Here is a 25,715-nt window from a genome sequence, read left to right as displayed (position 1 = left end):
ACGACAATGGACGGACGACCTGGTTCTGAAGCCGCAGTTTGCTTTTGTTTTCTGGGATTTATTGCTGATCCTAGGCTGTGATATGTTAGTAGAGATGCTCATTAATTAACAACAACTATTGTTCATTATCTTTATCGACCATTTTATTGTCTTTCCGTCAGTATGCAAACAGGATTCATCTTCAATAGACCAGAGCGGTAGAAAAATAAACTTATATGAGCTAACCGGACCACAGGGCTTTATAAAGGAAATTTCTAAAGGGTATAGGCAAATATTTTTTGTATGGCAAACGTTAAATTCCAAGTGATATTATAAATATAAACGATTGTTAATTTATTGCCATTTGTGCCTTATTTTTGCTTTTCGGCTTTAGAATTGAAAATAATAAATAATATTGGGGTTTTTGTGCCTTTTTGTGTCATTATTAGGTTCCTAAAACGCACTGGTCTATTTGGAGGTAAACGCTAACCGAATCAAGTTAATTTATTATCATGACCAAAGCAACTAGTAACAGCTGTAGAATGTAGGCACACAACGTGTCAACTCAGACGGGGTCCTAAAGACAAACCTGTACAATATTGTCTCGACACAAGGCTGGTGACATTCCTCAGCGATGCAAGGCTTGTCTCGAGGCTGGAGGGAAATAATACTTAAACCAATGTCTTCTGTGCTAATGCTTTTTGTCGTTTTTGGACTTAAAGGGGCATTGTCATTCTGGATGCGTTTGTGGAAAAAACATCAGACTCCATTGCGCGGTAGCAGTTCTACGACCTGCGTATTTTTTTACGGAATTGGCCCTGAAGTAGGTAGTGAAGTCAGAAATCGCTCTTAGTGGAATACACCTACGGATATAGACCGGAACGCAGACCGCAAAATGTATCCCATGTGTTATGCCAAAATTTATTCTAAGAGTGCGAAATCAATAGCATTAATTTTATCGTATAGTAGATATTTATCATTTTACATCCACGCGTAATAATAAGTACAACTTGGACAGTCAACGTCATAGTTTTCAAAGTCAAATGAAGGTCATTGTTAATTTTTATGTAATTAATTCATTACATTGTCCATACTAATATTATAAATGCGAAAGTGTGTGTGTTTGTATGTTTGGATGTTTGTCCGTCTTTCACGTCGAAACGGAGCGACGGATCGACGTGATTTTTAGCATAGCGATAGTTTATGGGCTCAAGAGAGACATAGGCTACTTTTTATTCCGAAAAAACAGTTCCCGAGGGAACAGCGCGCGATAACCAAATTTCACGCGAGCGTAGCCGCGGGCAAAAGCTAGTACGAAATAAAATAACTAAAGAAAACGAAAACATTCAGGGGTAAATAAGTCCGCCTTTGTAATTTAACTTTGTAACCTTTTTGTATATTTTCCGACCAAAAAAATTAAATAAAGAGTATAACAAACAAACAAACATTCATTCCAAAATAGTTTTCGATTTACTATATTGTAAGAAAAATAGACTACCCCAAAAATTGCTATACCAATACGTGCCTTAGAGTAAAGTAGGCCATTGGGTAATACCCATTTCATGCCATTCCGGCATGGCGACGGGATGAATCATCCTAGGTTTTTCAAAAATGTCAACAACTTGCATACCTACCTTAATTGGCATATTGTTTTATAATTGCTATCACAATGATAATTTAATTGTTGAAACATTATGACGTAGACAAAGTTGTATGTAACTGCCAGCCGAAATATACAAGTTTTTTTTATATTAACTAATACGGAATATTTTCGCAAGTGGTTTGGTTACTTTGAGTGAACTTCCCTGTAAATGTTTTTCAGGATGTTTTGATTGTGGTTGGTAAATGTAAAAAATGCGGTGGTCGATGTTCAAAGTATAAAAAAATAGAATATCTTTACACGGGTGTTGAGTCACACTGACCTAACTACCTATATTTGCTGAAATTTTCTATTTATTAGGTATCTCTATTTCAGCTTGGATAAAAAAAACAAAAATGCTATTTCGTATGTCCGGCTGTCTGTCGAAGTTCGCAAGCGATTCTCGTGAAATTTTGTGAGCAGATTCTATATTTCTTTTCTGTTGATTTATTTTTTAAACTATAGAAAATTTGGCTTTCTTTGACAATGTAAGTAATACGTTAACAATACATTAATCTGGTAGTATAACTCTGGTAGTCCGATCTGTACCACTACCATGAGTTTTTTGAAAAAAAAAAAAACTTTCTGCCAAATTTCTTGCGGCTTATTCTTCTTGTCAATGATGGTCTTTCCAAAAGCGCTGGTAGTTTAAAAAATGACGTGTAAAAGTGCCCATTGCGGCCTATTTATTGAATAAATGATTTGAATTTGAATTTGAGCTTACAGTGACCGTACTCGATAGCGACGGCGTAAATTATTTGTATGGAGAATTGTACAGCGCCTCTATAAATAATTTACGCCGTCGCTATCGAGTACGGTCACTAAACTCATAGTAGTGGTACAGGATCGTCCCCGCGAGACGGAACTCTTCAATCTTTAATGGCATAGACTTGCAATTTGAAAACGAAAAAAATTAAATAGAAAAAATGTATTACACAAATTTGGTACGCAAATCTAGTTTAGATGACAATGCAAGTACAGTTAGCAAAATGTACAGTCACAAAAAAAGATTGTATAAAAAATATTTTTATAACGATAACTTATTTTTCTAAACGAAGTATAAGTAGATGGTACAAATATCTAAAAGCCAAACCTTGTTACTCGGAGCCTAGCAACTGAGAGAAGGGCATACGTCACAGCCTTCAACATGCTCTAGATCTACACGTGACTGGCAAAAACTGCGAGTATGTAGTCGGGTAGGTAGCTTGAGGCACACCTTAGTTTTTGTAGACCATATTTATGTCATGCCTATGGTTTATCCTAATTAAATAAAAAATAATCCCTATTTTTCTTTGTCTCGCCATACTTTGAGAATGACTTTACCAACTTTGTATAGTTTGAAATGAAATGTGGCGCGGGTTTTTTTAAGTAATAATAATAATAATAATAATAAAGCCATTTATTCCATATTTCTTAATTTTGTTTTTCTATTTATAAAAGTTGTTAGAAAAAATTGTACCTTAAAAAAGAAAGATTGCTATAAACTATCTTAAATTTAATGTTAGTCTTAGTCTATTGAAATATGGACCCCTGTTTGGGTAAAGGCCTCCTCCAACTTCCTCCATGCCTCTCTATCATTGCCTGACTTAATCCAGTCCTTTCCTGTCACATGTATGATATCATCAGCCCACCGTGTTATTGGTCTACCTACATTTCTTTTTCCCTTCGGTCCTTTCCATGGTGTGGCTTCAATGGTCCATCTTCTATCCATGTATCGTAAAATGTTTTTTTTTTTAAGTAACGCTAACGAAATACACAATATAATTTTTGGTAATTTCCACCTTAAAACCTTAAAAATCTATGGTGCTTAGTATAAAATTGAAATGTAATGCAAGGTTATTACGAGTATTTTTGTATTTTTTCATTAGGTAATAAATAAATCTAATCTAATCTAATCTATTAATATAGGTACTATTTGAAATTTACCACGAGCTTTACGGTGAAGGAAAACATCGTGAGGAAACCTGCACAAACCTGCGAAGCAATTCAATGGTGTGTGTGAAGTTCCCAATCCGCACTGGGCCCGCGTGGGAACTACTGCCCAAGCCCTCTCATTGTGAGGGGAGGCCTGTGCCCTGCAGTGGGACGTGTATAGGCTGAGATGATGATGATGATGAATATAGGTACTGCAAACTCACAAAATATTGTTACCGCATTCCAAAATGTATCATTACTTACCTACTCAAATAATTTAAATGACAAAAATCATCATTATGGAATGATGTAAGTGTCAATTAATGTATCGGAATGTAGCAGCTAATTAGCTATTTATGTACTTATCAATAATTTGAAGCACGCATTACGTTATGAAATGAGATAGGTTGTTAGTAACAAAAAACTTATAAAACTACATTAGTATGCTTATATTAAAAGACCAATAGACCTCATGATATGGTATAATACCGTATAACTTAGACATAGTTATTTTACGATACAATAGTGCAAAAAGTTAGGCAATTTCTAACGATTGTCGGCGATTACTCCCGATCACCGAAGGTTCCTTACAAACTTAAACCGACTTGTAAGAAATTACTTAATTTTCTGCTTTCTAAGTGATATTGAAAATCCTACGTCCTTCTCAGGGTCTCAAACTATCTTCATACAGAAATTCATTCAAATCGGTTCAGCGGTTAAAGCGTGGAAAGGTATCAAACAGACAGACACACTTTAGCGTTTTAGTATTAGCCAGATATTGGTTTTGATGCTGTCAAGCTATATTGCAATAAATTTTAAGTTTAGAGTTAACTATGAAATCGTAATTAATTTTAAAATAAATTATTAATTTAAATATACCTTTTATTTAAAAAGAAAATTTAAGCAGCAATGTAATGCGTACAATAATTTAATACGGGCGAGAAGCCTTCGGTGGCAGTGGCAGTCCAGTGGCAGCTGTCATCTGAGCAAGCGTGACGTTTCGAATAAAAGCAAAGTGTGGTCACTTAGTGATCCATTGCGTGCTAATTTATTTTATATGGAAAAAATAAGTTGTATTTTTTAATAAAACATGTCAAAGACAAGTATGTATATTGGCTTGTAATAACTACCCTTAAAGTTTGTGGTTGTATCAAAAATACACGCTGTATCTATATTGCCGGTAGGAAGTGTCCGATATTTTTGGACGCTCCAATGCTTAGATATTATTGCAGATGACTGTACCTACATTGCAGACAGTGAAGTACTTTTTCTGCAGCCGATCATAACATATCAATCAGGCAGGCGCGAGTTTCTCTGCGTATATATTTGATAGCTATTATGTATTGAATAGACTTTCATCCGGGCGGTACGCGACCGGCGCGCGCGCACTGTGCTGACTCATTGGTGGGCGTTAGGTTCGTAATGTTTGTAAGTGAAATACAGTAGAGGAAACTCAATCACGTAGCAGGAAACATTTGTGCTACTGATGTCATGTTGAGATCCTTCATCATACCTTCCCTCCCTCCCTTCCTTACGTTTTTACAGTTCGACTATTGTAGTTATCATCTTCAGCCGAACGTCCACTCCTGAACAAAGGCCGCCCCCTTAGAACGCTCTAATGTTCTACAACCCGCCACTTGCATCCACCGGTTGCCCGCAATTCTCACGATGTCTTCAGTTCACCTAGTAGGAGGTCTGCCAACGCTTCGTCTTCCGGTTCGTGGTCGCCCCTAAATACTATTGTGTTTATTGTCGTATAGTTTAATGAAATAAATAATGGAAGGGTAATTATACCCTTACTCAAAGGTTACTCAAAGGTTGACTGGTAGAGATCCCTTATAGGGATAAGTCCGCCTTTGTACAAGTATCTTAAAGTGTGTCAGTTGTATTTTGTTAATTTTCTTTTGTACAATAAAGAGTTTATATATATACATATTAGCTCAGTATTTTCACGTAAAAGAAGAACATCCGGTCGGAATGAAGTGCGAGGGCCAATTGACTGACAAAGAATTATGTTTCACTAGCTGTTGCTTGTAGTTTCTCTCACGTTACATTAGTTTTTTTATTCGTTAATATATTTGACAACCTTTCCTTTGGGAACTGTAGATTGATACCCTTTTTCGGGATAAAAGTAACACATCTGTGTTAATGTCTACCGTAGCAAAATTATAAGTAAGATTTTAATTGATTTTTATAGAGTACAAAACAAACTTTTAGTCATCCCACCGGAAGACAGAACAGCAAATTTTTTCGGGATTAAGTATTTATTCTCTACGTTATTTCATGGCAATGGGTTCAGTAGTTAAGGCCTCAAAAGGGAACAGATCTTCTGTATGTCTTCTGTGTGTCTTTCTGTATGTTATCATTATCATTGTAGAATGTCTAAACAGCATTGGAGTTATCTGATTTAATGGCGGCGTATGCGCATCCCAAGTTGATGCAGTCAGTCCGTGACGTGGGTGTGGAAGTCGCAAATGCGAAATTCCCAGAAAGTCAATGACATTGCGCTAGAGCAGCATTCTATACTAAGCTCAGCTTTTTTTACAATGAATAGCGCATAAAACATGTTGCCGTTAAAAAACACCAACAGCACCTACTTAGACATTTTTGAATTAATACGTATAACACGCGGAACGCATTTTGGGAATGATCTTAGCTTTTCGCATGGTGGTAGGACCTTCTGCAAGGTCCGCCCGGATTGCTACCACCATCTTGCTTGCTAATCCTGCCGTGAAGTAACAGTGTTTGCACTATTGCATTTCGGCGTGGAGAGTAAGACACCCGGTGAAATTACTGGCACTTGAGGTATCCCATCTTACGCCTCTAGGTTGGCAACGCATCTGCAATCCCCCTGGTGTTGCAGTTGTCTATGGGCGGTGGTGATGTCTTGCTCGTTTTCCATCCAGTCGAATAAAAAAAAAATGTTTGCTATCGGTTACATTTTGCGTGTATTGTAGGTATATTTTGCGTTCTATATGCATTTTTCTCCGCAGCGACTTTTGACAACGCGAGTGGTTCAAGACTGTTAAAAGCGTCTAGGAATCCGAACGAACCTACCTAAGAAACCGGATTTTTGACAGCTAAGTCTTGTCCAGCTTCCACATATTTAGAGTTGGCAATGTTAAGTAGCCTTCCGAACAACTTTGGCAACCACTGTACTAGACACGTACCTAGAGACAGGTGAGCAGAAATTAATTATTCTGTCCGCATGTTCGTCGGTGAGTCAAAGCATCGCCGCCGGAAACGGAAGTCTCGCACTATCTGATACAATCAATCGCGAAAAAGAAATATAACTTTTTTTAACATAGTTTAATTATCTACTGAAAGAAAAAAACCGTCACTAGAGAAAGTGACTCTTTAATATATAGTACCTAATCTATTCTCCTAAGTTGCTACACTCTTGACAGAGATGTGGTCGTCGCTTGAATATTGGTCTCATGTTGATGGGAAAATAGAATGATTTGATGATTCTCTTTTCTAGTAGGTATGGTGGTCTTGCCTACCACATCGCAGTGCTGGAGTCCGAAGTTTACAGTTGGCAGTAGATAACGTAAGAATGTCAAGTCTTATCCAGTAAATGTTGAGACTCAATACGCGGACAACATAAACATTCTTTATACGTTAGTGGGTACAAGTCAACGGCCAAGTCACACAACATTAACTATAATAATAAAGAAATCGCAGTAAGGAAACTTGGACTTGGCACAAGATAAACAAGCAGCTCCATCGAGACTTGGCTAGTTTTTTACAGAATGTTTTTTGTGGAATTTCACTTCTTTTTGTAGAAACGTGGGCTTATTACTTATTATCAAATGAAGCGGCCCACCAAGTTGAATATTTTTTGTAAAGGCGGTATGTCGATCTCTAATAGTTTGGTTGAACTCTTGTGTTTTCTAATCAGGGTCACCCACCATGTACTCCAGATCTTCGATTATCCTAGTTTTTATAGTTTTCCCTTTATGTGGCCATTAAACCCTAACTCTGTACCAAATTTCAGCTCTCTGAGTTTATGGGAAGTACTAGTTCTATTTTGATGATCATGAGTGAGTGAGTGAGTGTCATAAATGCGAAACTTTGCTTTCGCTTAACTTCGGAACCAAATGACCTACAGACTTGAAATTTTGGATTTTAAGTATGTGGTTATAGCTTACTGGATGACGAAAATTTCTGCGTTCTGGTCTTATCCAGAGGTTCTCAAATAGGGGCCTGAAAATGCGGCGAAATGGTTCCAGTAAAGGATGGTACGGCAGTGTTTGCTTCGCGCTCGACTTGGCGGGGGCACTACCGTGCCCCCAGATTATAAATGTGGATAGCCACATATAGACCCTAGGTATAGACCCTACCAGGGTGCATAATATTGTAAGACTTATTAGAATAAGGCCTTATGTATTTTATGTTTTTTGACAAATAAATAAATACTTACTAAATACTAATGCTGCATAATGCTGATTTTCAGCGGATGCCGTGGTGCTGCTTACATAACTTCCGCAAATAGCTTCTCCTACTGATTAAAAAAAGGTTCGTCCTTATCGAACGCCAGACATGACACAAAATTATATAGTCTAAAACTTGCACAATGTAAAAAAACTGTATTTATTTACCACAGAACGAGTGTATTTTCATCGATAAGCAAACCTTGTTATTATTTAATACCTAAAAAAACCATCAAAGTCGGTTCATTCGCCTAGGAGCTACGATGTTACAGACACACGCACCGATATAAAAGTTAGTCTGTTTGCTCTTTTATTTTATTTATTGTAATTTTCTACTAACATAGGCTAAGATAAATTGTTTAACAAAATGAGTCGTAATGTTACTTGAATAAGTGAATTTCATTATTATTATTTGCGTCAGGGGTTAAGAAAACCTCTGTATCAAAACAAATTTAAAAATTTAGATTTTTTAAGAAAGATAACATTGCTAAAGCTAAATTATAACTACTCACCACTAGATGGCGCTAAACGCGCAAAAATTATTGCGCGTTTTAAATATCAGCTCAAATAGATTCAAGTCACGAGTCCGATTTGCACGAAGAGAAAAATCCTGTAAAAAATATTAGTGGTAAATTAAACTCTAATATTGTTTTTAATATATTTTTAAAATTTAGTATTATTTCTGCGTTTTAATTTATTTCTATCTTTATAAAATTGATATATGTTTAAAAACTCTAATCACAATTCGGACTTACAACTTGTCATTTTTTGACAGAAAATGTCAAATTCTCAAATCAATCATAGACGTCAGTATTCTGTTGCACAGCGGTCCAGCGGTCGATTGTTAAAATTGAAATAAGAAATTCTTTGAAAGAAATTCATCCACGTTTAATTCACGTACTTTAATTAAATCGTAACTGTATTATATTTATTCAAATGTGAAATTCGGTATTGTTTCGTGAAGGAATAAGAACGACATCAGCATGGCCAAGTAAGTAGATTGATTCTATTAGATAGTAAAATCTAATAGGATTATGGTGTGTATAGCCTCTTGATCACGATTCAATTCTGCGGTTAATTGACTGTATCTAATATGTATGCTTTGCGTGAACTCAGCGGATGCGGTAGTTAAATTTACATTACTTAAAGATGTAAATATTATTGTAGTTATATAAATTACACATAATAAAAACATAAAAAAGTGTAAAAAGAATGTTAACACCAAAAAGATGGTTAAAAACTAAATACAATTGTTGTAAAATTTCCCTTTTTTTAAAATTAGTTTAGATGAAGTATTTGCTATTATTTATACATAATAATGAAAGAACAATACTCTTCACAGTTGTGCAATTGGCCTTAAGGCCAGCCTTATCAATACAGAACAAATAAATTAAATGTTTACTGATAACAATATTACAGCAACACAATTTTATTTCCATTAATTTTTTTCATATTCATATGAAACTGTTTTAAAGTAGGAACTATGGCTTAAAGTTTGTAGAACTGTGATACAATTTTTTTTTAATGAAATTAATTAATTAAGTACTTTACACCATAATTAACAGTTTTTAATGATTAACTCCTTGTATGTGGGAAGTAAAAAAAGTACTGAATACTAGTTTGTCTCATCTGTTTTAATAAGCATAAATTCAGCTGATTTAAAAAAATTACAAAGAGATAGCCTTAAATTTGACATGGATCCTTGTCTTTAGCATATGAGGGGTTAATCATTATTTACATTACAATACAATAACTCTTTATTGCACACCAACACATAACCAGCAGTACAGAATACATAGGTATATACACAGACTTACATACATTACATACAGGCAATGATGTGATGTACTTTATGGGTGGGCCCTAAGACCCATATTTGTGTGCATCAACTAGCATCATAATCATATTGTCTTCTTCTTCTTTAACTTAAGAGTTCTTGTTGGTGGAGAATCTTCCACACATCCCTCCTTTGAACCATCCTCTTGAGCTCTTGATACAACGCGACACCAACTTTCTCCCTTATCTGATGGATGTAGCTGCGCCTAAGTCAACCACTTCCTCTCTTCCCAATCATATTCTTCATAATCATATTGTAGAGTTAAGACTTTGAGAGTGGATGTTAAAAATTTTTTATGCCAATGTTTTGCTCAATAAAATTTCAGTTTTTTCTTTATTCGACTGGATGGCAAATGTGCAATTGGGTCTCCTGATGGTAAGAGATCACCACCGCCCATAAACATCTGGAACACCAGGGGTTTGCAGATGCGTTGCCAACCTAGAGGCCTAAGATGGGATACCTCAAGTGCCAGTAATTTCACCGGCTGTCTTACTCTCCACGCCAAAACACAACAGTGCAAGCACTGCTGCTTCACAGCAGGATTAGCAGCAAGATGGTGGTAGCAATCCGGGCCGACCTTGCACAAGGTCCTACCACCCCAGATAAAACAAAGATTTGCTAGATTTTCACTATTGGTGTATGCCAGTAATCAAGATTTTCAGATAGTTGCAGTGGCGGATTTGCCCTAAGGCCCAGTAGGCTCGGGTCTAGGGTGGCCAGATATTAGGCGCGGCCAATCGAGACATGAAAAGTTACTATGATGATGACAATGCTGTGAAAGGGGCAGCTGCTACTTAACCTCCTGAACTGAAAACAATTTGAACTTTACTTGATTGATGTTCAGTTCAAATTGTTAAAACAGAAATTTTATGTCATGTCTCAGGAGGTTAATACATGGCCTGGCACCTAGGTAAGACAATCTGGTATACATATATAGCCACAGAAATTGCAGGTCAAGTCCCATCCAGATCAATACATAAATCCTTTTTGCTTTTAAAGTCTTGGATGTTAATTTTCATCATAATTGTTATTTTGCCAGGGAAATGATGATAGTGTTTGTGTATGACACACAATGCTGCACCGAGGAAGAGGATGACCCCATTGATGCGGTGCTGTACTTCCACCCAGGGTGGGTCTCTGACACTCAGCGCCATGCGTTGGCTGGACAAGTAAGATATAAAATTGTTTCAAGTCTAATCAAAGTCAAAATATCTTAAAATATTTTAAAATAGAAATGGTAAATGTTTCATAAACATTATAAGATTGTGATTGGTTTTTTTTTTGGAGTCTTTTTGTATTTTTTATTTCAACTCCAAATTTGTTACTTTTACGGGTATCCCGTGTAACCATATCGAAAATACAAACTGACACAATGATGCACAGAAAAACCAGAAAAAGAGACCAGCACTGGGAATCGAACCCAGGTCCTCAGCAATCCGTACTGCGTGATATAACCCCTACATCACTGCTGGACAGGAATCTAGACACGATTTTTTCCTATGCATACATATCTCATGTTGCTTATTTCTACTATGCTACTTAAGCAGCTTATAAGATTCAATAAAGTCGCAATTTTTTCGCCCCTCCTTGCTCTTGCTATTAATGTCCACACTTTTTTGTGTTTTCATAGGCTTTAGTAAATGTCTTAATTCAATTTATTTCGAAAAACTTCAGTTGAGAAGACTGGCGAGAAACTCAATAATGTGTATTTTACTAGCCTGTTACCCACGTTAAATTAATTCAGCGGTTTAGATGCGAAAAGGTAACAAACAGACTTACAAACTTTTGAATCCCACTTATATTATAAATGCGAAAGTTTGTAAGTCTGTTTGTTTGTTTGAACCGATTTAGATGAAAGTCGGTATAAAGATAGTTTGAGTCCCAGGGAAGGACATAGGGTAGTTTTATCCCGGAAAATGGCATAGTTCCCGCGGGATAGCAATAAACGAATTCTACGCACACAAAATAGCGGGCAACAGGCTTGTTTATAATAATAATGAGATTCAGCTAAAAACACGACTAAAATCAAATGTCCAAAGCTACAATTAGAAAGTAGCACCAGACAAAACCAGTTTCCATCATCAGTTTAAAATACTTCATAAAAAATGCTGCAAAACAACTTAATGAATAAATCATTATCTTAAACTAGTTTCATCTATTTCAACACTGTTGAATGAGTTATACAATGTTATTAAAATTATACATTATGTGGAGTAGAAGCCTTGGCTCTGCTTTGTAGGCTGTTTTATTGACATCTCTTTCGGAAGGCCGGCAACGCATCCGTAACTCAACTTATGTTAGGAGAGACCAGGAGCGGCGGTGATTGCTTTCCATCAGGTGACCCGCCTGCTCGTTTTCCCTTATTCTGTCCCCAAATCAATCTCGCCAATACAGGTATTGTTGCCTACTTAATACTGTATTGTTGTACTATGACCAAGTAGGAATATGTCAATCAGAAACAAATAGGTACGATGTGAGCCGTTTGGTGGAAATTATGCTATAATGGTGCTTTCCATGTCAGGTGGTGGGGGCAGCGCACTGCGTGAAGTCGCTGTTCGCGGCGCCCGTCGCCGTCACGCTGCAGAGCGGCAAGTTCATCATCCGCGAGTACGGACGGTACATCCTGGTGAGTCATGGTCATGATAGCACAGCCAATAACTAGTCTGAAAATCTTAACTTTTTATGTCTGTCTTTGTCAGTCAGTAGGTAATAATCTTAAAGGACCCTCATCATCATCATCATCATCCCAGCCTATACACGTCCCACTGCTCAGAATGAGAGAGCTTGGGCTGTAGTTCCCACGCGGGCCCAGTGCGGATTGGGAACTGTCAAGTTTGAATTGCTTCGCAAGTTTGTGCATGTTTCCTCACGATGTTTTCCTTCACCGTAAAGCTCGTTTAGAAAAACTCAGAGGTGCGAGCCGGGGTTTGAACCCACGATCCTCTGCTCCAGAGGTCAAACCACTAGGCTTTTTTATATATTTAAAGTTTTTGGTAAAAAATAAAACATTTTAAATACAAGCTTTTTTTGCTGACTGTACTGTTTTCTTGCTGATTATCACCCGAACTACATTTGCATACCAAATTTAAAGTCGATGCCATTAACCATTGAAGAGTTACGTCCTGTGGAGACGATCCTGGCTGGCGCTGCCGAGAGCGTAGTTAGCGGTATCGGCAATTTTTGAAAGAATATTAGTTTTTCTTTTACAAATATACAATTTACAATTTTCTAATAGACTCTCGTTCGTAATTCCTTGTTTACCGCCCTTAAGACACAATGTACTATAACAATGTAATATCCGCAACAGGCTTCGTCAACAAAACAAATTGTAGATCATAGGTACTTATTTTTTTTTTTTTTTTATTTATTGAGAAACAGTTGACTTGACAGTCTTCTTTATAGGTAGATACTTTCTGACAGTAAGGGATATTTATTAATTTAATCCAAGATGTCTCTTTAATTTCTGGCGCTATCTGATTTGCCGTAATAAATAAGACTTTCATTATATCGATAACCTTTATCTTATTGCTACGTGGATTACATCAAACATGACGTTTGTTTACATACAATATGAATCACTGGATAGCATAGTTGATAATAAACAGTCTTATAAATTATTATGATCGAGAAAGCTATGACGTACCTACGAGTATATTATATGATGTTTGACATATAAAACTAGGGTCCAATCTTATTTACCTATAGTCTAAAATATTTCTTTCTACAGGCTATAGGCAGCGACCGCAACATCCCCGACTGGGTTTTAAAGAACCGCGCGAGCCTCCTCACGTCCATGATCAAGGTGTACCACGGGGACCTCCAGACCCTCGCCGCGCAGCTGCCGGAGCCCCGCCGGCTCGCTGAGAAGCTGTATCAAGTGTTCGAGACGTACTTACCTGTGCTGCAGTACGGGTGCCATATATTCCAACGGGTGCCCATGCTGAGTCTGCCAAAGGTTAGTCCATGGAATACATATAAAGATCAGCGCCGTTCGCAAGACCGGCAGTTAGCTGAATTGGAACCGTTTCGTGACATGCTCACTTTTATTTTATTTTTATTTTTGTCCATGTTGACTAACTAATGAATGTTTTCTTACTTTCATATTTTGAAGAGGTCCATATTTAATGATTTACGACGATCGATACTTAATGATTTGCCATGCATAAATAAAATTTGAATTTTAATGAACAACAACAAGAAGTAAAGAAATAAACGCAATTTACTGTCAAACATTGAGATACATATACAAAGGTAAACTTTTCTCTCTAAGGAATCTTTACTTTACCAGTCAAACTTGGAGTGGATGAAAGGAGCGTTGTATCTAGTAAAATACCCAGTATTTAGGTTCAGATAGTTATCCGCCCTCCTTACCTAACAGTTCTTAACACCACTTGACATTGCACTCCTGAAAATAATATTGTGGGTGAATATAATTCCTAACAATGTTGAATCATTTAGATATTTTGGAAGCACATTTTGAAACTAAGTAGAAGTGAAATTTGTACGTACAACCTATACCTAGACCTATGTCTTCAGCCGCGTCAAAGGGGTGTTTATTTTGCGTTGGATAATTTGGTCTGTCTGGGCTGTAGAGATTAACCAATAGAGAAATAATACGAGCTATCCATATTGTTTTGTTCGTCCATAGATTTGCACGAGGTCCAAAATCCCGTGAGATTTTCTAACAAAACCTCTCTAATGAGGGCTATCGTTTTTTGTCTCACTAGATGGCGCACTGTTGCGTGAGGTTTATAAGTGTGGCTTTCAAAGTCTGTTATTACGGGCGTGAAAACAAAGTTTAGATTAAAATCATATTTAATACACCTTAAAACCGTACCATAAAAATATCGAGCATGCCACAGTGTTGCATAGTCCCCGTTTTGTTCGGAAAAAAGGGAGGACAAAGGTTTCCGAAACACAAAACTGTCTCAAAACACAGACATTCATTGCCCCGGAACGCATATTTGCCATAATTAATTTCAGATATTGCAAAATATTCATAAAATTATTATAATTATAAATAAACCCGCGTAGCTCACCCAAAAACTATTTGACATTTCGGAGACCTCACGCTACACTAGCGCCTCTAGCGGCGAATTCATTCGCGATAGCCCTCATTGCTCGCTTAAGATAGTCTAGGGCAACCAGCGGAGCGCTTCGGACTTGCAGTGACCCGAGGCTCGTAGTTTAGCAAATAAACTCTTAATATTACGAATATGACGCCATCACTGATATTAGCACTGGCGCTTCTTGTTATCAAATCGTTTGCAGTTTTACTCTAACCGCCAGGGGGGCGCACTAATTTTTAAAAACAGGGGGCCCCATAAAAAAATATCACAAAAGACTGAAAATCTGTGCCCGTTAAAGGATCTGCATTGTCATGTCATAGTCATGGTACAGTCATCTGTACCCCTCGTATGTTGGAACTAATAAAAGTACTGAATTCAAATCTCATCTGTTTTAATAAGCACAAATTCTTGTGATTTAAAAGACATACAAAAAGTTAGCCTTCAATTTGGCACATATCTGTGTCAAGACATACGATATAATATCTGCCACAGCAGAGCGTGCAAAAATATCTGACATATTCTACCAGCCCTAGAAATAGAGTCGTATCAGATATTTATGATATGAGCGCTTTGTGTTGTCAGATATTCGCGCTGGTAACTGTTACTGTTTTGCAAATAAACATACTTAGATGTTACGGTTTATTAAGTAGGTAGGTTAACATTTTTTATCAAAGATTTGTTTTTACACAAAATGTTTACATCAGGGTCGGCAACGCGCGGCCCGAGACCTATCTCCTTGCGGCCCGCAACTGTTTTGTAATATCACTTATAGTACCTATCTACAATAGGTAACTAGGTATGTAGATGTCCTATTAGGTACAAAATTATCTTACAAGTGCCTTTATCTATTTTTTTCACTATGTGGCCCATGTCTGCCAAAAGGTTGCCGACCCCTGGTCTACATACATCCTCTAGTTTCCCGTTTGAAGTTAAACAGCCAAGATAAGGCCGATATTTATTTGCGTTGCTGGAATCGCGCTGACAACCAACAAGGCTTGATTGTCCCCGACAGAAAACTGCCGTGTGATTCAGATATATTTATCCTCGTAAGTCCTCGTGTACTCTATAAAATACAAATTAATTGTGAAAATAACTGCCGAATGTTCAACGTGGAGTACACTTAAAAATTATTCAAAATCACAAAACTGAGAATTCATGGCTCGGTGTGTGGAACTGAGTGTGATAAAAAAGTTAGGACTTGCGAGGTTAAAATCACAAGAATAATCGCGGTATCGGTAGCGCGCGGGATTTTATTCGATTCCATTCCCAAAATTATACTAAAATAAGTTAACCACTAGGTTTATTATTATATACTGAGCGTCTTAAACTGGCCCACAATACAATACAATAACTCTTTATTGCACACCAACACTTAGCAAGCAGTACAGAAAAGACAGGTATATACATAGCGACTTTCTGAAATAAGCGATAGCCCACTTGCATATTCTTTCGATAATTTTTATCGAATCCCACAATTTCTAATTCCAATGCCAGATCGAATGATTAACGCGAGTAAAGGTGATTTTCCACCGGCGAGGCGAGACGAGAATTGAACTTTGTATACATTCTCGCGGGCCGCCGCGGGCGCCGCCTTACAAATTTAAATTCTCGTCTCGTCCCGCCTCGTCTCGCCTCGCCGGTGGCAAATAACCTTTAACCCTTAATAAGCCAGAGGCGATTTAGCGACCACATGCATTGATTTGGAAAGTCAACCCTATTGTTTTAGTAATAAGTTACAATATTCATTGTTATTATAGAAAATACTAGCTTTCAAAATCTCCTTTGCCAGGTCTGTATTCGATAGCTGCTTTTGATTCTGTGGTGGTATGCTCCAATAAATGGGGCCTTATAAAGGGTTAAGCTGATAAAGTCTAGTGATACAATACGAGTCTTCTTTGCATTTTTTTTTTCATGTTTGATTGTATGAATTCATTTTACAGAGTGCGACTTCTGTGTACTTGGATTCGATGCACATCCTGGAGCAGTGCCGCAAACTGCGCGGCGTGCTGGGCGGCATCATGCTCTATAATAACAAGTGAGTTACCAGAGACAATATTTGGGTCAATCAACTTTTTAGTGTAGCTTATTGCCATGGCAACGTCTTCTGAGTTACTCATTAAGGGGCTGTTTCACCATCCATTGATTTAGCGTTAACCGACGGTTTAATGTGATGCCGTCTCCGTCTATTCGAACAAAACAAATAGAGACGGCATCACACCTAACCGCCAGTTAACACTAATCAATGGATGGTGAAACAGCCCCTAAAAGTATGATTTTATGGGGTAGAAATCCAGTAAAAGTTGGGAGTTGTGACAGTTTTAAGGCAGTTCCTTTATGGCTCATCTCCTAAGCATGCTAAAGCTGCGTTTCCACCAATAATGAGCGAGGATGGGGTGACACTCTTTCCCGGCCCGTCTAATACCGGGATGGAAATACCGACCCTGTTTTTTGAGTACACGCCCATAGAAGATCCTGTCAACCTGTCGGTTGGTATTTCCATGTCGGTGTTATCCGGGCCGGGAAAGAGTGTCACTCCGAGGATGTGATGCAAGGAATGTGTTTTTCATTAACCAATAGAAATGCTTCATTTATCTTGCCGCTCACAGCACATCTCTAGTGGAAACAGATGAGCGGAGCGAGGCGAGGGTAATGAAACGTTTCTATTGGTTAGTGAAAAACACGTTCCTCGCAACACATCCTCGCATATTATTGGTGGAAACACAGCTTAATAGTATAAATTGCAAACATTTTTCTAACAAAGTGTATCACTGATGTCTTCTGAGTTACGGGACAGAATAACATATACTAAATAGTTGGTTGACCTTAAAAACAAATTAGTTGACACGTGGGTTTTAAAAACCTCATCTCCCCAGAATCGTGGCGACCCAGCTGCCTCCGAGCCTGACATCCTACCTGACAGTAGTGGACCCTTACCGGATAAAGTCCCCCGCGGAGACCCTCCAGACCGCGACCCCCCTCCCGCTGGGCGCCCAGCTGCTGGTGGTGTACGTGGCTAACAAGATGTACAGCCGGCTGAAGAGAGAGGCGGATAAGATGCAGGAGTTCAGCCAGAATGGGGAGGAGATGATTGCCAGGTTTAAGAAGGTAAATACTACTACATGTTTTATTTCCAAATTTTTATTGGCAAACGAGCGTCGCTCATGTACAACCACAACACGAGGGGTATCACAGGTGCGTTGCAGACCCTTTGAGAGACTGATAGGCTCGTTTTTAAAGAACCCTAAGTTGTACCACTGCGTTAATGCCATCCCAGGAAGTTGGTTCCATATTTTTGCTGTATGTGGAAAAAAGTTTCGCTGTATTGTATTGTATGTCGTGTTTATGTATTCTGTGTGTGTTATATTCGATATAGACTTTAATCCCTGTTGGGTCTAGGTAAAGTCAACCAATTTAATTTTCCTACAAACCCAACTCCCCTTCCCCCCCCCCTGGCTACTTTTTGTTCTGAAATCCCATAGGAACGGGATAAAATCGCAAAATTTCACCCGCTAGGATTAGAGACACACAACGTTTATGAAATGAACGAACCTCTAATGGGATTTTTTGCGAAATCGCGAATGAAACTCTATTAAATAATAATTCAAAAACTTACTGGTTACTCGTATTAAAATTTAACTTTTACAGCATATTTCTTTTCACAGAATCAGGAAGCCGAGCGCGACAAACGCGACTTCCCGACCGGCATGAAGCGAGACAAGTCTCTGCTGTTCACCGCCGTGCCAGAAGAGGACCACACGATGATATCGCCCCCGCCCTCCGAGTCGAAGCCGCCCGCCATGCCGGACGTCGTCCCATTCACCAACAAGCCCCGACCTCGCCCCACCAAACTATCTCTCAGCTTCAAAACGCAAATGTCAGTCGATGAAGAGACTAAGGAAAACGAAAAGGTCTTCACTGGGCAAACCAGCGTGTGTTCCACGCCTATGCTAGAATACAAACGTCTCCACGGAAACATGCTGTCCATCTGCCAAAACCCCGATTCCCAGCACCAAGACAAAACTGAAGCTGAGCCCGACGTCCTCAAAAACATAGAGAACAGTGCCAAAATGATAGAAAACGAGAAACGGGACAACAAAATCGTAATCGATGTAAATTGTATAGCGGATCATTATATCAACAAGCCTGAGCCAATAAGGAAACTTGCGAGCGTAACGGACATACAGGAAACTTTTAAAAACACCAACAGAGCGACGTCGAAATTCAAGTTAAAAAGGTCCAACGTCCCTCTGAATGACGACATGTCTCCGGACCAAATGCAAAAGAGCGTTAGCACCATGACAATAAACGACCCATCCTTCCCAGTATTTAGGAATGACGGCGTCGCTATATCGGAGTCTCTATTCAACCAGTATCTCGAGCAGCATTACGCTAGCATGAAACAAGACGCGTCTAAAGAAAACAACATGTTTACTTTCAACATGAAGCTATGCGAGCAGAAGTTTGAAGGTTTCGATTCGGAGTTGACGAAATCACCCCAAAGAACGCCCAAGAAAATAGCGAAGGATTCCACTAAAACTGTGGATCAGTCGCGGCGGAAATCGCTCTCGTTACCTCTTAAGTCTTTGTCGGAGAGTTCTGACTCTCAAATGGGGTCTGATTCTGAGGCGGCTAGTTTTAAGAAGAAGCTGAGTGGAGTCCAGCTAACTCCGTTGATGGAGAAGCTGAGTCACCTGGCGTTTTCTGACAAGTCGAGCGGGTACAGCAGCCGCGTCATGACGCCGCTGGAGCTAAGGGAATTCACGCCCGCTGCCGAGAGACAGATCACATTTCATGACAGGTTGGTATTTCTATTTAAACGAGGAAAAATAGTTATTTGTGTCACAAGGGAGCAAAATGGTGTATTTACGGCGAGGGCGTACATTGAATCCAGAATGTAGCGAAGGATTCTACGATAGAATCTTGAGCGTAGCGAGGGATTCTAAAGTAGAATCCTAAGCGTAATGAGGGATTCAAGTGTTAGCGCCCAAGATGAAAATAATTTTGCTCCCGAGTGGCTCATAAAACTTTTCACACCGAGCATTAATAAACTTGAAAAAAATAATTCTAAATATTATTAAAGAACAACCAGCATAGAAAATGGCGTGGCTTTACAATTATCAACTTCAAAAAATGGCATTTGCAATAAAACACTTAGAAAAGCCTTGAACAGAAAAGTTGCACTTTGCTCCCTCTCGCCAGGGAGGAAAAGTTACTTTTCTGAAGGAGAGGTGTGAAAAATATATTTTTTCTCATGCGCGTTTAAATTGTAATATAGTTATCAAAAATACAGGATTATAGACTCAGGATCCAACTAATAAAAGATTAAATTATATTCAGACAGTAAATTAAAATTATTATGGAGAATTTACAAAATTCTACTACTATTTTAGTTAAAATAGATTGTTGTACTGTCGATTGTAATAGAGGCCCTTTGGTTTTACTTGTAAGTCTCCATTATAATTATAAAATAACTATAAATAAATAAGACGAAAAACAGTATTATAATTAAGAGAAAACTCTTGGATATTCTCAGGCCAAAAGGCCAGCGCCGTGACTCCGAATCCGACGGCGATTCGGACTCCGACTTGGAAGCCCTACCGTCGTACACGACGCGAGCGCAGCGCTGCGGGCTGTTCGTGAGCGGGCTGCACAACATGGCGCTGCTCGCGTTAGTCGACGTCGCCGCGGCAGACGACGCTGACGTTATCAACTCACTGGTGAGTGTGTATTGACTTATCTACAGTGGCGTAGCTACAAAGGGGCTAGGCGGGGCAGTGCCCCGGGGCCTTCAAGCTCAGGGGGCCCTCGAAATTCTGCTTTTTTTAATAGCTGATGATAAAGCTGCTTAGCATTTTTAAAGTATTTGTATATGTAAATGAGGTTCATAGCTCCTCATTTAACTTGTCTATGGCCTTGCTTTTGAAAGTTGTCAGTTGGATTTGAATTGAAAAGATATGTAAAACGTAATGACATACAAGATATTAAATAATTAATAATAAATAGAAGAATACGCGGAATATTAGCATTAAATGTTGTTTCTCCTTTCAGGTAAAGTGTTTAGTTGATTTTTTACATGACATAATATGTTTGTAATATTGTGGTTAATAAAAATGTTCTCCTTTCAGAGCAACACAATTTTGTTTCTGTTTCGTCGTTTCTGCATTAATTGAGAGCCTAATGTAATTATAACACATTATAAAACAACATTCCTACAGCTAATAAATAACAGCGATGGAGAAATTAAGGTTTGAATTCGTAGTTAAATCGGGTGAAGATCCGAAAACAAATGTAATCTGCATGGCTTCAATTACGGATGCTGATAAACGTGTCTTTTTAATCCCGGAAAAATTACAACCGGTAAGACTACATGATACGATTTTAGCAACACAAGGTTTCCAAAAAGTAAGAAACACTTTGCAAAGAAGACACGACAAGAGGCAAGTGTGGATTTCAGTGACACCAGAAATAAGCGAGAGTTACATGGATGAAGATGGAAATATGCAATTTCAGGGATATCTGTTGGAGGAGATTACACCAGAAACTCGGGAACAGACTCCGGCGGCTGGGATTTCAGGAGAGACATTGACAAAAATTTTAGAAAGTATTTCCGGCATTAAAGATGTGTCAAAGCCTCAGAATATAAGAAGTCTGACTGAGAAATTCGTCATAGAAAAATTCGGCAGAAAAACGTCAAATGTGTGTCAATGGATAGTAACTTTTGAAACTGAATGTACCCGATTAGGAATAGACGAAGATTCGAAGAGGATTGAAGCTCTTAGGTTATTTTTAGAGGACTCGTGTCTTGACTGGTAGGTATAGTTCAATGCTTATAAAATATACAGTCAACTCGGAATGGTCGATGTGGACAAAAATATTTTGCGAAACTTATGCGGACAAAGGTTGGTCGCCAATCAGGTATGCTATGTCATTCAGATATATACAGGGATCGTTACTAGAATACGCGTTAAAAAAAGAACGTCTTTTATTAGAGATAAATAAAACTATGGACAAACCGACTCTGATAGATCTTATAGCTACAGGGTTGCCAAATTTTGTAGCTGACAAAATTGACAGGAAAAACTTGAAAGCAGCCGAAGATTTATTTAATAATCTCAGAGGTTTAGAACATTTGGTAGGTAAAAAGATTCCGGAAAAGAAAATTGTTGTCTTTGAAAATAAAACTAAAGAAAAAAACGAAAAATAACGGCCCTGCAGAATTTGTGAAAAGGAAAACAAAACAAATCGGTACCACCCTGAATCTTTGTGTTGGTTCAGGAACAAAAATAGTGACGGCATTAAACGAGATCAAATAAGAACTGTTAATAATTCTCAATTGGAGACAGAATTAAATGAAATAGATCCAAAAAACTAGAAATCCCGCCATTAATCAAAATTAAGTTATTGTTAAATGACACCTTGGATGTCTTTGGCGTTTATGATTCAGGATCAAATGTGTCTTTAATAAATTCAAAATTGTTGTCATTGAATGACGATTCGATTAAGAATAATATTAAAACTGCAGGTCTAAAAACGATTAATGGCGTAAAAAAGTCTATAGGTATAGTGACTTTAAAGATAAAAATCTTAAACATGGAACAGATAATAAATGTTTTCGTGATAGATGAGGAAAATTTTGACTACGATTTCTTGGTTGGATTAGATTGTATAAAAAAATTTCGCCTCACTCAAAACGAAAAATTGGAAGTTACACAAAATATTGATATTTTAAAAAATAAATATAATGAGAAGGTAGTATGTGCCGATTCTGGAATAATTCCTGACTTTTCAGGTAATAAAATAGAAGGGAAAATATATAATAACAATAAAGATGTGAGCAGCTTAGGAAAAACTGGAAATGACACCAAAAATAAATACAAAATAAATTTTAATGAGCACATAGAGGTTGCCAACTTTAATATATTCATAAATCATCTCGACCATCAGCAACAATCTGAAATAGATGAATTAATTAGCAAATATACATCACTTTTTGCAAAAGATAAATACGATATAGGTACTGTAAAGGACTATGAGGCACATGTGGATTTATTAATAGATAAATATTGCTGCAAAAGACCATATAGGTGTACTATTGAGGATAAGAAAGAAATAGAACAGCAAATATCAAAATTACTAGAAAAAAAGTTAATTGAAGAATCTTATAGTCCTTTCGCCGCACCAGTAACATTAGCCTACAAAAAAGAAGATGGAAGAAAATCGAGATTATGTATTGATTTTCGTGACTTAAATAAGATTGTTGTTCCTGAATCACAACCATTTCCACTAATTGAAGATTTAATGACCAAAACTAGGAATTGTAAATTCTTCACAACACTGGATATAAACTCAGCATTTTGGTCAATCCCTATGAAAATCGAGGACAGGAAAAAAACTGCATTTGTTACTCAAGAAGGACACTTTCAGTGGACATGTTTGCCGTTTGGTTTAAAGACTTCGCCGGCCATTTTTCAGAGGATATTAAGCAGCATTATAAGGAAACACGGCCTTTCCAATTTTACTGTTAATTACATAGACGATATTTTGATATTTTCTGAAACATTCGAAGAGCACATTAGACACTTATCGTTACTACTGGAAGCAATCTCAAAAGAAGGGTTTAGACTTAAATTCTCAAAATGTAACTTTGCTCAGAATTCGGTAAAATATTTAGGTCACATAATCGAAAATAATACAGTTACTCCGTTGAAAGATAATTTGACTGCTATAAAAGAATTTCCTACACCAAAAACACAAAAAAATGTTCGTCAGTTTTTGGGTAAAATAAATTTTTATGGGAAATATGTGCCAAATATATCTATTGTATTAAATCCTCTACACAATTTGCTAAGAAAGGGACAGCCATTTATTTGGTCGAAGGACTGTAAAGAATCTTTTGAGGCGATAAAAAGTCTATTATGTATGAAACCTATATTAGCAATCTACGATCCGGAACTGCCAATACATATTTATACCGATGCATCAATTCAAGGTATTGGGGCAGTTTTGAAACAACCACAGTCTAATGGAGAAGAAAAACCGTGTGCATATTTTTCGAGAAAATTGAACGATACACAGAAGAAGAAAAAAGCTATATATTTGGAGTGTCTAGCGATAAAAGAATCAGTAAAATACTGGCAATACTGGCTTATAGGGAAAAGGTTTACGGTTTTCTCTGATCATAAGCCATTAGAAAAAATGAACATTAAGGCTAGAACGGATGAAGAATTGGGAGACCTAACTTATTATCTATCTCAGTTCGACTTTGAGGTAATATATTCCCCAGGAAAATACAATTTAGAAGCTGATTGTTTGAGTAGGAATCCGGTGTTAGAACCAGGTGACAATCAAGATGAAAATTTGAAAATTATAAATTTTATTCAACTAAAAGATATAATAAGTGATCAAGAAAAAAATGAAGACATAAAAATTATAAAGATAAACTTAAACTAAAAAACAATATTTACTATAAAAATATAGGAAAAAAGGAAAAAATTGTCTTATCTGAAGAGTACTCTAAAAAACTCATAGAGAATGTACATTATTACTACTGCCATATAGGCATACAACAACTGGAAAAGAAAGTTAAACCATTTTATACATCGAGAAATTTGATGAACATTATCAAAAAAGTTTGTGACGATTGTGAAATTTGCATAAAAAACAAATCTAGAGGCAAATACAAATTTGGATTAATGTCACACTTGGGCCCTGCTACTTATCCTTTTGAGATAATATCCATAGACACTATTGGTGGATTTGGCGGATCTCGTTCTACAAAGACATATTTACATCTACTAGTGGATCATTTCTCGAGATATGCCACTATTCTGACTTCTAAAACCCAAAGTTCAAATGATTTTATAAAGCTTGTTCAAAAAGTAATACAGGGAAATAAGGTTGGAATGATTCTATCCGATCAGTACCCGGGTATAAATTCACGTGAGTTCAAAACCTATTTAGATACAGAAAATATTCCAATTATCTTCACGGCAGTAAATGCTCCATTTTCGAATGGTTTAAATGAGAGGTTGAACCAGACGCTAGTTAATAAAATACGGTGCAAAATAAACGAAAAAGAGAATAAATTGGCTTGGACGACTATTGCACACGAATGCGTCCAAAAATATAATGAAACGGAACATACAGTGACAGGTTTTTCACCTAGGTATTTACTAGAAGGAAAAAACGTTGATATTTTACCGGATGAATTGAAAAAAGAACATACACATAATGATTTATTACGAGATAGACAAATAGCGTTCGAAAATAGTATAAAATCACACAATTATAATAAAAAACAATTTGACAAAAATAGAAAAAAATGTGTATTGAAAGTAGGAGATTTGGTTTACGTTGAAAATGGAAATCGGTTAAATAGGAAAAAACTTGATGAATTAAAAATTGGTCCTTATGAGATTGTGGAAAAATTGTCAAACTCGATTTACAGAATAAACACAGGGCATAAGAAACCTGAATCAAATCTTTTTCATGTTACAAAATTAGTACCAGTTTCAATAGTTTCATAAAAATATAGAAATAAATAGAATAAATGTTCTTAATGTGGGGGGGGAGATGTAAATGAGGTTCATAGCTCCTCATTTAACTTGTCTATGGCCTTGCTTTTGAAAGTTGTCAGTTGGATTTGAATTGAAAAGATATGTAAAACGTAATGACATACAAGATATTAAATAATTAATAATAAATAGAAGAATACGCGGAATATTAGCATTAAATGTTGTTTCTCCTTTCAGGTAAAGTGTTTAGTTGATTTTTTACATGACATAATATGTTTGTAATATTGTGGTTAATAAAAATGTTCTCACATGTTCATTATCGTTTGATCA

General features: G+C 37.2%; 1 protein-coding gene and 1 pseudogene across 1 annotated transcript in view; both read left to right on the top strand.

Annotated features, from left to right (window-relative positions):
• The first annotated feature begins 8,787 nt into the window (after positions 1–8,787).
• Positions 8,788–25,715, top strand: part of HPS4 (Hermansky-Pudlak syndrome 4 protein) — a 24,385-nt gene continuing 7,457 nt past the window's right edge. Inside the window, exons 1-8 of the mRNA XM_074100219.1 lie at positions 8,788–8,956; positions 10,842–10,971; positions 12,324–12,428; positions 13,530–13,757; positions 16,812–16,906; positions 17,745–17,976; positions 18,534–19,669; positions 20,405–20,588. Coding sequence (XP_073956320.1) covers positions 8,949–8,956; positions 10,842–10,971; positions 12,324–12,428; positions 13,530–13,757; positions 16,812–16,906; positions 17,745–17,976; positions 18,534–19,669; positions 20,405–20,588 — 2,118 coding nt within the window. The 5' untranslated portion in view covers positions 8,788–8,948. The remainder of the gene's footprint in view (positions 8,957–10,841; positions 10,972–12,323; positions 12,429–13,529; positions 13,758–16,811; positions 16,907–17,744; positions 17,977–18,533; positions 19,670–20,404; positions 20,589–25,715) is intronic.
• The window catches only part of LOC141437037 (uncharacterized), a 5,638-nt pseudogene continuing 593 nt past the window's right edge, over positions 20,671–25,715 (top strand).

This window comes from Choristoneura fumiferana, chromosome 17, assembly GCF_025370935.1.
Source record: "Choristoneura fumiferana chromosome 17, NRCan_CFum_1, whole genome shotgun sequence".
Classification (NCBI taxonomy): Eukaryota; Metazoa; Arthropoda; class Insecta; order Lepidoptera; family Tortricidae; genus Choristoneura; species Choristoneura fumiferana.
This window is presented reverse-complemented; position numbering and strand designations above follow the sequence as displayed.